Source organism: Orcinus orca, chromosome 14, assembly GCF_937001465.1.
Source record: "Orcinus orca chromosome 14, mOrcOrc1.1, whole genome shotgun sequence".
Classification (NCBI taxonomy): domain Eukaryota; kingdom Metazoa; phylum Chordata; class Mammalia; order Artiodactyla; family Delphinidae; genus Orcinus; species Orcinus orca.
In genome coordinates, this window is record NC_064572.1 from 45,196,562 (window position 1) to 45,209,458 (window position 12,897).

Sequence of the window (12,897 nt, forward strand, 5' to 3'; positions counted from 1 at the left end):
TAAAAATGTTTTTTTATCCTCTAAAATGCAGCCCATGAAATATTTATCATGATTGTACTTTTTAACGTACAAATACACACACACACACACACACACACACACACACACACACACACACACACACACACACACACAGGTCTCTATGGGAAAATAGTAAAGGACCAGTTTTTTATGACAGGAAGGTTAAGTCAGAAACCTCTTTTAGTATTCAATATGGATAAATTTAAAATTCCACGGGACATAACAGAGAAGTAGTTGAAGTTAAAGTATTATAAGGTGACCAAGAATAGAATATACTTGAGTCATTCCTTCCAACTCCAAGGGTGAACTGGCAAAAATCTTCACCTCAACCTTCCTTTTCAGGTATAGTTAAGTTCAAGATGAGAGCCTTCACATACTATAAATTCTGTTAATTAATTTGGATACATAAGTATGACTCAGTAAGGTCTACTGTTTGGTGCCTGGGGAAGCAACAGGAAGTAGTATAAAGAATAGATTTTGGAACCAGACAGAGGATTTGAATCTTAGGTGCACCATTTACTAGCTCTCTGGTCTTGAACAAAATCATTTAACCTCTCCCAACTGCAGGTTCTTCATTTATAAAATGGGATATAATATCATCTTATGTAGTTTTTGTGAGGATTAGAAATAATATGCGGAAAGTGCCTGGCAGAGTAGGCATTCAGTAAATGGTAGCAGTGTCAATTTAGTGTTGTGTCCATTGTGTCAATTTTCATATTATACTGGGAATCTATAATAGATCGAAATGATAGTCACGAGTCAAACACTAGGGACTGAATTGGCTATGGAGACCAATTTCCGCCATTCTTCCTCCTGATACCTGTGGCTGCTGTGCAATGTAATTAACCCATGATTTCAGAATGTCACCAGTTTCACCATGTAAAGTTTAGGAATGGGGCTATCCACTCTCTACTTTACCTTTGTGTGGTGGTAGTATGTCCTTCAGAAGTGTTATGAAATATGCCCTATTAAGGTTATCTTAAATTGTTTCCATTTCTTACAACCATATAGAACAGGAAATCTTACTAATTCTCATACTACTTTAGCATAGATACAGTAAATTGGGCACGGTGACCAGTGCACATGTTTCTTATGCTCAATTGAAAATTTCAGTCATTCTTCAAATATGCTGAGGTTGTGTACGATTTTAATTTTCCCATTACTGAAAAAGCTGAATGAAATTTTAATTATGTTTGTGTTCAGTTCAGCAAACGTTTGTTAAATGTGTGCCAAGCATTGTGCCAGGTGCTAAGACTAGGAAGATGAACACAGCCTAATATATATTTTTTAAATTTAATTTTGGCTGTGTTAGGTCTTCACTGCTGCCTGCGGGCTTTCTCTAGTTGTGGTGAGCAGGGGCTACTCTTCACTGCGGTGCACAGGCTTCTCATTGCGGTGGCTTATCTTGTTGTGGAGCACGGGCTCTAGGAGCATGGGCTTCAGTAGTTGTGGCACGCAGCCTCAGTAGTTGTGGTGCACAGGCTTAGTTGCTCCGCAGCATGTGGGATCTTCCCAGATCAGGGATCGAACCTGTGTCCCCTGCATTGGCAGGCGGATTCTTAACCACTGAGCCATCAGGGAAGTCCCAGGCCTAATATTAATATCTGCTTTCAACTTGCTTACATATGGGGGAATAAGGGGGAAAGATAGACGTATAAGAATAAATATGAGGATAGTATGATAGTGCCATTATATTATGGCATTATATTGTGGCATTATGTAGTCAAAGAGAAGGGGCTCCAAATAATAAATGTTAAGTTATGAATAAATGTTACTGTGATTGATCAGTAATTGGAATGTTTTACATGTTTAATAATTTGTGTCATGACTTGACCAAGGTGTCTTTTTTCATTTTAAAATCTGTGCTATTCTGTCTGGTTACATTTCCAAACATAAAAGATCTTCACTTATGGTATACTGACTTCAGAAAAGCTCAGCTGTACTAGATTTTCAGTAATGCTAGATCATGATATTTATCCCATTTACTTTTTTTCTCATAAGAAATATATTTTTGAAATACATTTGCCTTGAATTTACATTGACAAGATGGATTTATCGTTTTATCATTAGCAACATCTATAGTTTATACTGCATTTAAAATATTTTTAGTCATTGGGCAGGTATACGGTACATTTCAATAGTAATTATTATTTTCTTTGCAGTGGTGGTTCTGTGTATAATTTGCATACTGATGAAGATGAGGAAATTGAGCCTTCTCCTTCTGGGCAACAGATAATTGAAAATTCAATAACTATGAATAAGATGAAACTGCTGAAGGCTAAGATGGAGAACATGAATCTCAGCAAAAAGGTGAAGCTTGGCCAGGTCTTTCTCTAGTATATCCTTGCAGGGCTCACAGCATTGAGTCTGTTGGTAATTGTGGAAAAAAGATTTATAAACTATTATTCATTTCAAGTTTCTGGCCTCAGTTATTTATTGAGATATTAAATGTAGTGAATTGATTTTTTTAGGCCAGCAATGTATTTAATGTGATAATACTGCACTCAAAATAATTCATGATTTAAAAAAATTTCATAGTTCTAGAGCTAAGAAAGATAATAAAAGATAGCCTAACCTTAATTTTGCAATAGTTACTTTTTAAAATGCTGTTAATATTTACTTATTATGGATATCTCCACTACCTGGATGTTAATAAGGAATGTTTAGCTTTACTAGATACTGTCAGTTTTCCAAAGTAATTGAATGAATTCTGTCCAATAGTGAATGAGAGTTGCAGTTTTCATGCATTCTTACCAGTATTTGATATGGTCCTTCTTTTTCATTTTTGTCGTTCTGGTTGGTGTGTAGTGGCATTACATTATGTTTTTTTTTCTTAATAAATAAATAAATAAATTTATTTATTTTTGGCTGCGTTGGGTTTGGGTCTTCGTTGTTGCACGCGGGCTTTCTCTAGTTGTGGCGAGCGGGGGCTACTCGTCATTGAGGTGTGCGGGCTTCTTGTTGCGTGGCTTCTCTTGCTGCGGAGCACGGGCTCTAGGCATGCAGGCTTCAGTAGTTGTGACATGCAGGCTCAGTAGTTGTGGCTCGTGGGCTCTAGAGCACAGGCTCAGTAGTTGTGGCGCACGGGCTTAGTTGCTCTGCGGCATGTGGGATCTTCCTGGACCAGGGCTCCAACCCGTGTCCCCTGCGTTGGCAGGCAGATTCTTAACCACTGCGCCACCAGGGAAGCCCTACATTATGGCTTTAATTTGCATTTCTCTGATCAATGAAGTTGAGCACCTTTCATGTATTTATTGGGTATTTGGATATCCTTTTTTGTAAAATGCCTGTTCAGATCTTTGGCCCATTTTTAAAATTGGGCTGTATGTGTTTTGCTTATTGACTTTTTTGGAGATCTTTAATATTCTGGATATGTTTTTTGTCATATATATGTATCACCACTCTATTATTTTGCTTTTCACTCCATTAATAACTTTTTCTTTATTGAAATGTAATATGTACATAAAATAAAATTCACAAGTCTTTAATAGAGCTTGATGAATTTTTACATTTCTATACAGTCATGTAGGTGTAACTCAAATTAAAATAGGTATAACTCAAAATTAAAATTTCTCTCCAGATTTCCTTATAACCTTTCCCATCAATACCTGCCTTTTCCTACTCCCAGAAATAACTACTATTCTTACATGTGTCACCATGAATTAGTTTTTACTGTTCTTGAGCTTTGTATAAATTATATCATATATAATATACCTTTTTTTGGTCTGGTTTCTTTTGCTCAGCATAATACTTTTGCAGTTCATCCATGTTGTTGCATGTATCATTTCATTCTCTTTTACTGCTGTGTACTAATCCATTGTATGACTATACAGGCATACCTCGGAGATATTGCAGATTCAGTTCCAGACCACCACAGTAAAGCGAATATCACAATAAAGTGAGTCACACGAATTTTTTTGGTTTCCCAGTGCATATAAAATTTATGTTTACACTATACTGTAGTCCATTAAGTGTGTAATAGCATTATGTCTAAAAAACAATATGCATACCTTAATTAAAAATGCTTTATTGCTAAAAAATGTTAACCATAATCTGAGCCTTCCATGAGTTGTAGTAGTAACATCAAAGATCACTGATCACGGATCACCATACAAATAAAATAATAATGAAAAAGTCTGAAGTATTGCAAGAATTACCAGCATGTGACCCAGAGACCCAAAGTGAGCAAATGCTGTTGGAAAAATGGCATCAATATAGACTTGCTCAACACAGGGTTGCAACAAACTTTCAATTTGTAAAAAAATGCGGTTATCTGCAAAGTGCAATAAAATGAGGTATGCCTGTACTTCCTTTCTTCCTTCTTCTTTTGACATTTAGGTTGTTTCTAGTTTTTGGCTTTCATCAACAAAGCTGCTTTGAACATTCTTATACATGACTTTGGTGGACCCATGCACTCTTTTCTTTGGGGCATATAGCTAGGAATAGACTTGTAGAGTCATAGGGTAGGTATATGTGTAGCTTTAATTGTTTTGCTAAACAGTTTTGTGAAGTGTCTGAACCAGTTTACACTCGCATCAAAAACAGGAGAGTTCCCGTTTGTGTCACATCCTCACCAACACTTGACATTGTGCGTCTTTTTTATTTTATCGATTCTGGTGGATGTGTAGTGGTTTTAATTTACATTTCTCTGATGGAGAATAATGTTAAGCTTTTCATATGCTTATTCGCCATTAAGATATTGACTTTTGTACCAACAGTCTTTATATCATGTGAATCACACTGTCTAAATACATCCGTTTTTTTTTTTAAGATACTGACTTTGTCTAGTGCTTGTTCAAATATTTTGCTCATTTTTTAAATTGGGTTGTCTGCCTTTTGCTTACTGATTTGAAGGAATTTTTATATACTATGGATACAAGTTCTTTGACAGATACATGATTTATAGATATTCTAGCAGCTGCTATTTCACTTTCTTATTTTTTTAATGAATAAATATTCTTTATTTTAATGTATTTTAACTTAATAGTATTCCTTTTATGATTACTAGTTTTTATAAACTTTTAATGAAGTTTTTTCCTACCACACGGTTTTGAAGACACGCTCCTGTGTTTTTTATCCAAAAGCCGTATGATTTTTCTTTCTCATTTAGATTTACAATCCATCTGAAAAAAAAAAACCTCACAACTTTAAAAAACATGTATAATGTAAAGTAGGATGAAGACAAGTTTTTTCCAGATGGAGTACAGTTGACCTAACTCTATTAAAAATAAAATCCTTTCCCCACAATCTTAAATGTTTATGTACCTAATAACAGAACATCAAAATGCATGAAGCAAAAGCTACAAAGAGGGGCTTCCCTGGGGGCGCAGTGGTTGAGAGTCCGCCTGCCGATTCAGGGAACACGGGTTCGTGCCCCAGTCCAGGAAGATCCCACATGCCGCGGAGCGGCTGGGCCCGTGAGCCATGGCCGCTGAGCCTGCGCTTCCGGAGCCTGTGCTCCGCAACGGGAGAGGCCCAAACAGTGAGAGGCCCGCGTACCGCAAAAAAAAAAAAAAAAAAAAAAAAAGCTACAAAGAGAAATAGATAAATTCATAGTTATATTAGATTTCTAATATAACTCGCATTGTCAAAAATTGATAGGAAAGATAGAAAATCAGAAAGGATATAAGAAGACTTGAACAACTGTAAACCTATTTGTCCCTATTGACGTTTAAAGAAAGCTCCACCTAACAACAGCAGAATACACATTCTTTTTAAGTGCACCCAGAGCATTTACTAAGATAAAGTGTATCGTATGCTATCAATCAAGTCCCAATAAGTTTTAAAAGACTCAAATCATACAAAAAATGCTCTCTTCATAGTATGAGTGTGTTTCGTGTTTGGTAATTGCAATCATTGTTGCTTTTGTTGTGGTCATCCATTTACAATGCTTGGTGTCAGTTTATTTATCTCTTGTAAAAATAAAATACAGTGTGTGTGTGTGTGTGTGTGTGTGTGTGTGTGTGTGTGTGTGGAAAAAAATGCTCTCTTACTACAATGGATAAAATTAGGAGTCAACAAAGATATCTGGAAAATCTAATATTTTGGAAATAACACAATTCTAAGTAACTGATGGGTCGAAGAAGAAATCCAAAGGGAAATTAAAAAGTATTTTACACTGAATAAAATTATTCTAATAATGTGGTGAATTTATTTTTTTTAAATATGAAATCAGTCTTAGAATGAACCATTTTTGGTTGTGGTGAATTTTACTTTTTATGTCTTTAATTAAATTTCCTAATATTTTATTTAGGATTTTTGTTCATCAGAGAAATTGGTCTTTAATTTTCCTTTCTTTTCCAACATACAGCAAGGTTGAAAGAATTTTACAGTGAACACCTGTTTATCCACCACCTAGATTCTATAATTAACATTACTAAATTTTTAATTATAGTAAAATAAATATAACAAAATTTACCATCTTAATAATTTTTAAGTGTACATACAGTTCAGTAGTGTTAAGTATATTCACACTGTTGAGCAACCAATCTCCAGACTTTTTCATCTTGCAAATGGAAACTCTATACTCATTAAACAATTCCCTATTTCTCTACTCCCCCGGCCCCTGGCAACCACAATTCTACTCTCTGTTTTCTATGAATTTGACTTTCTTGAACCTCATATGAGTGAAATCCTACAGTATTTGTCTTTTTGTGACTTATTTCACTTAGCAATGTCCTCAAGGTTCATCCATGTTGTAGCTTATGTCACAATTTCAATACTTTTTAAGGTTGAGTAAATATGTATATACAACATTTTACTTAACCGTGCATCTGTCAATGGAGACATGTGTTGCTTACACCTTTTAGCTATTGTGAATAATGCTGTTATGAACAAGGGTATGCAAATATCTCTTTGAGACCCCACTTTAAATTCTTTCGGAAATTTACCCAGAATTTTAAGATCATATGGTAATTCTATTTTTAATTTTCGGGGGAACTGCCATACTGTTTTCCATAGCTTCCAATTTCTTTATATCCTCACCAATACTTGTATTTTTTGGTTGTTTTTTTTGCGGTACGCGGGCCTCTCACCGTTGTGGCCTCTCCCGTTGCGGAGCACAGGCTCCGGACGCGCAGGCTCAGCGGCCATGGCTCACGGGCCCAGCCGCTCCGCGGCATGTGGGATCTTCCCAGACTGGGGCACGAACCCGTGTCCCCTGCATTGGCAGGCGGACTCTCAACCACTGTGCCACCAGGGAAGCCCCTGTTTTTTTTTTTTAATAATAGTCATCCTAATGGACATGAGGTCATAGTTGTACTTTTGATTTACAGTTTCCTAATAATTAATGATGTTGAGCATCTTTTCATGTTCTAGTTGGCCATTTGTATATCTTCTTTGGAGAAATATCCATTCAAGTGCTTTACTCATTTTTGAATCAGGTTATTGTTTTTGTTGTTGAGGTTTAAGAATTCTTTATATATTCTGGATATTAGCCCTTTATGATATATATGATTTTCAAATATTTTCTCTTATTCTGTGTGTTGCCTTTTTACTCTGATGGTAGTATCCTTTGATACACAGAAGCTTTAAATTTTGACGTAGTCCAGTTTATCTGTTTTCTCTTTTGTTCCCCCTGCTTTTGATGTCATATCCAAGAAACCATTGCCAAATCCAATGTCATGAAGCTTTTCCTCCTGTTTTCGTCTAAGAATTTTATAGTTTTAGGTCTTTGATACATTTTTAAGTTAATTTTTGTCTATGGTGCAAGGTAAGGGTCCAACTTCGTTCTTTTGTATGAAGATATCCAATTTTCCCAACTCCATTTGTTGAAGAAATTGTTCATTCCCCATTGAGTAGTCTTGGCATCTTGTTGAAAGTCATTTGACCATATATGTGAGGGTTTATTTCTGGGCTCTCTGTTGTAGTCCATTGGTCAATATGTTTGTCTTTATGTCAGTACCACACTATTTTGATTAGTGTGGTACTGACATAAAGACAGTACCACACCAACAGCTTTGTAATAAGCTTTGCAATAAGTTTTAGCTTTGCAGTAAGTTTTGAAATCAGGAAGTGTGAGACCTGCAACTTTGTTCTTATGTGTCAATATTATTTTGAGTATTTGGGGTCCCTTGAGATCACTTACGAATTTTAGGATGGATTATTCTATTTCTTCAAAAATGCTATTGGGATTTTCACAGGGATTACATCAAATCTTTATATCAGTGTGACTCATGGCTTACTTAGAAGCAAACCTCTAGTTTACAAACGTGGAATATTAGGTACCTTTTTTTAAGATATAAATTTCTTTATTTATTTATTTTTGGCTGTGTTCGGTCTTCATTGCTGCCTGCAGGCTTTCTCTAGTTGCGGCGAGCGGGGGTTACTCTTCGCTGCACCACGCGGTCTTCTTATTGCGGTGGCTTCTCTTGTTGCAGAGCACGGGCTCTAGACTTGAGGGCTTCAGTAGTTGTGGCACGTAGGCTCGGTAGTTATAGCTCTCGGGCTCTAGAGCACAGGCTCAGTAGTTGGGGCGCATGGGCTTAGTTGTTCCGCGGCATGTGGGATCTTCCCAGACCAGGGCTTGAACCTGTGTCCCCGGCATTGGCAGGCAGATTCTTAACCACTGCGCCACCAAGGAAGTCCCATTATGTACCTTTTTATTACTGATTTGTAGTTTAATATCACTGTGGTCAGGGAACATACTCTAAATGATTTCAAGCCTTTGAAATTAGTTGAGGTTTGACTTGTGACTAAGCATATTAATAAATGCCACTTACACACTTGGAAAGACTGTGTAATCTGTCCATATATATAGTGTTCTGTATATATCAATTAGATAAGTTATTTGTGTTGTTCTGGTTTTCTAATTTTTGTGTGTGTCTGTTTTCCATCAGTTATTCAGAAAAGTGTATTAAATATCTCCCTTTCTGGTAGTGGATTTGTGTGTTTCTCCTTTTAAGAAGTTTATTTTTGCTTTATGTATTTTGAAACTCTGTCAAACTAGATCAAATGATCTAGTACAGATTTTATGATATCCAAGGAATTGTGATATCTTTCTTGTAGTTTATATTATTATAAAAATTATTATTTATTATCATTATAAAAACGTTTTTATTTATGCCTTGTAATGCACTTGTCTTATTAGTATAAGCTACTTTGTTATTAGTATAGCTGAGCTAGCTTTATTTTGGTTTATGTTTCTATTATATTTCCACTCTGTTACTTTCACTCTATGTTCCTATATTTAAGAATTGTCTCTTGTAGTCAGTACATGGTTAGTTTTATTATTTTTTAATCTAAACTGACAAGCTTAAGATTTTCATCTATTACATTTAGTATAATTACCGATACATGTGGATTTTTATCATCTTACTATTTTCTATTTAACCACCTGTTTTATGTTTCTTTTTCTCTCCTTTTTTGTCCTTTTTTTAGATTAGTCTATTTTTTGTTATTCAGTTGTTTTTTTTTTTTTTTTTGCGGTACGCGGGCCTCTCACTGTTGTGGCCTCTCCCGTTGCGGAGCACAGGCTCTGGATGAGCAGGCTCAGCGGCCATGGCTCACGGGCCCAGCCGCTCCGCGGCATGTGGAATCTTCCTGGACTGGGGCACGAACCCGTGTCCCCTGCATTGGCAGGCGGACTCTCAACCACTGCGCCATCAGGGAAGCCCTGTTATTCAGTTTTTATCCTCTACTACTTTGTTAGCAATTTACTATTATACTAGCTTTGTCAAGTGATTACTCTAAAGATTATTTGTACATTCTTGACTACTTATAGTCTAATAAAAATGATTTTTACCACTTCGCTTTTAATGCCAGAATCTTAGAACACTAACTCCATTTATACATCCAAACACCTTTTGTGTCATTGTCATGCATTTTAATTTCACATATATTTTGAGCCCCTCAAATTGTTTTATATTGCTAATATTATTTATATTTACCCATATATTTACCTTTTCTGTTGCTCTTTATTCTTTCCTGCAATTACTTGCTTCCTTTAAAGATTATTTACCTCCCATCTGAATCTTTTAGTATTTCTTTTTTTTTTTTTTTTAAATGCTTGGCTTATTTATTTGTTTGTTTGTTTGTTTGTTTTTGGCTGTGTTGGGTCTTCATTTCTGTGCGAGGGCTTTCTCTAGTTGTGGCGAGCGGGGGCCACTCTTCATCGCGGTGCACGGACCTCTCACTGTCGCGGCCTCTCTTGTTGCGGAGCACAGGCTCCAGATGCGCAGGCTCAGTAGTTGTGGCTCACGGGCCTAGTTGCTCCGCGGCATGTGGGATCTTCCCAGACCAGGGCTCGAACCCATGTCCCCTGCATTAGCAGGCAGATTCTCAACCACTGCGCCACCAGGGAAGCCCTAGCATTTCTTTTAATTTAGGTCTCCTGGCAATTAAGTCTCTTAGATTTTGTCTGAACACTTATTTTACCTTTTTTACTTTGAAAAATGTTCAGTCCTTCAGAAATGTTATACCTGTGAACAACCATGAAAATTTTACCTAGATTCACCAGTTAGCATTTTTCCACATTTGTTTTCTTTCCCTGTTCTTTTACCTGATCCATTTGGGAGTTAGTTGCAGATATAGTAACATTTCCCCCTAAATATTTAATTCAGTATATAACTCCTAAGAACAGAGCCTTCTCCTGCATAACCACAATGTAGTTATCACACACATAATTTATCACTGATACACATTACTTCATCCATATTCACATTTCTCCATGTCTCAATAATGTATTTGATAGCATTTTGTTTTATTTTGATTTTTCTTTCTGTTTTCAATCTGGAATCCAATCAAGAATCATGCATTGTTGTATTTAGTTGTAATGTTTTCTTGGTCTGCTTTTATACAGAACTATTTCTTAGCCTTTTTTGGACATTCATGTCAGATATTTTTGAGGTATAGGCCAATTTTGTAGAATATCCTCAGTTTGAGTTTGTCTTATTGCTTCATCATGATTAGATGCAGGTCAAACATTTTTGGCAGGATATTGTGTAGATGACATATTCTTTTCAGTTCAGCTCATCAGGGAGAACTTAATGTCAATTTGTAGTATTTTCATTAATTTTTAAAAGAAATTTTGCATTTTTAGTTGATAGTTTATCCAAGAGTAGTTTGAGTTTGAAAAACTCCTGGCGAGAGAGGCTTTTTAATTTTTTAAAATTTCTCTTTTTATTGCATAGAAATCAGAGAATGTTATTTCCATATCTGCTTAATAGAATTTGATTATTTGTGATCTAATATCACTCTTTATGACTGTCCTGTGTATACTTAAGAAAATGGCTCATTCTCTGTTATCAGGGTAAAAGTTTGATATCTGTCTGAAAGATTTGACATTATTAAATCGTCCTCTATTTCCTTATTTTTTTTTCAGCTTGCTCTCTCTTAGAATGAGAATAGTGATATGTGAAAGTCTGTAATTATTAGTGGGTTTCTGTGTATTTTTCTTTTCATCTCCCATAGTTTTTGCTTTAAGAAGGTGGTTGTGTGATTTAGTGCATAAATATTAATAACTGTTGTATTTTCATTATACTGCTAATTCTAGATGTTATAAAATGTTTCATCTCTGACCTTCAGCTTGAATTTTCCTTGCCTGATATCAGGCCCATAATCCTTGATATCTTATTGTTTTAATTTGCTTTGTGTACTCTTTCTCATGTCTTTTTTTTTATTAACTTTTGATTTACTTTGTTTTAGGAAGATGTTTTATATATAGCATAGAGTTGTTTTTTGCTTTGTGAACCAATTTGAAATTAAAAAAAATATACTACTTAATCACATTCACATTTATTGGTATGACTTTTATATTTGGTCTTTTTTTAAAAAATTAATTAATTAATTTATTTATTTACTTATGGCTGTGTCGGGTCTTCGTTACTGCGTGTGGGCTTCCTCTAGTTGTGGCAAGTGGGTGCTACTCTTCGTTGCGGTGCGCGGGCTTCTCATTGTGGTGTGCGGGCTTCTCATTGCGGTGGCTTCTCTTGTTGTGGAGCACAGGCTCTAGGTGTGTGGGCTTCAGTAGTTGTGGCACGTGGGCTCAGTAGTTGTGGCACGTGGGCTGTAGAGCACAGGCTCAGTAGTTGTGGCTCACGGGCTTCGCTGCTCTGAGGCATGTGGGATCTTCCCGGGCCAGGACTTGAACCCGTGTCCCCTGCATTGGCAGGCAGATTCTTAACCACTGAGCCACCAGGGACGTCCCTATATTTGGTCCTTAATGTCTTATTATTTTGTTATATTTACAGTTTCTTTATGGCCTGTTTTGTGTGTGTATGGGTATGTGAGTGTGTGCTTTTTGGTACTTCAGAAGGCTTTTATTTTTTGTTCTATTGTTTAACTTTATAGTAATATCTTTTATCATGTCCTTATTCTGCCTTTTCCATACTTAATTGTCTTCTCTTTTATTTTTAAAAGATATCTTTTGACTCCTACTTATTAAGTTATAATCAATGAACTTATTTTACTTTCTCTCATCTTTCTTCTTCCATTTTTAATATTTGCATTATTTCTGCTTTTTAAGATAGTATAACATTTACAAATCATTTTTCTAATCTTGTCCCCACTCTTAGTTTTAGGTCTTTAATTAAATATATTACATGCTTACTATCAGTCTTTTTACTGAAGTTTACCCGTGCTGCTGCTGCTGCTGCTGCTGCTTCTTTTTTTTTTTTGTGGTACGCGGGCCTCTCACTGTTGCGGCCTCTCCCGCTGCAGAGCACAAGCTCCAGACGCGCAGGCTCAGCGGCCACAACTCATGGGCCTAACCGCTCCGCGGCATGTGGAATCTTCCCGGACCGGGGCACGAACCCGTGTCCCCTGCATCGGCAGGCAGACTCTCAACCACTGCGCCACCAGGGAAGCCCCAGATTTTAATCTTTTTAAACATTTTAGATTGAGGTAATCCAAATGCCAGTATGTTAACAGAAGTAACCT

General features: G+C 36.3%; 1 protein-coding gene across 5 annotated transcripts in view; it reads left to right on the top strand.

Annotated features, from left to right (window-relative positions):
• The window catches only part of ZFAND4 (zinc finger AN1-type containing 4), a 76,167-nt gene that overhangs the window by 50,481 nt on the left and 12,789 nt on the right, over nt 1-12,897 (top strand). For all 5 annotated transcript variants that reach the window (XR_007471455.1, XM_033412112.2, XM_049697391.1 and 2 more), the window contains exon 6: nt 2,184-2,331. Coding sequence is in view for 4 of the 5 variants with exons in the window: in XM_033412112.2 (XP_033268003.1) it covers nt 2,184-2,331 (148 nt within the window). In the remaining variant the exon portion in view is untranslated. The remainder of the gene's footprint in view (nt 1-2,183; nt 2,332-12,897) is intronic.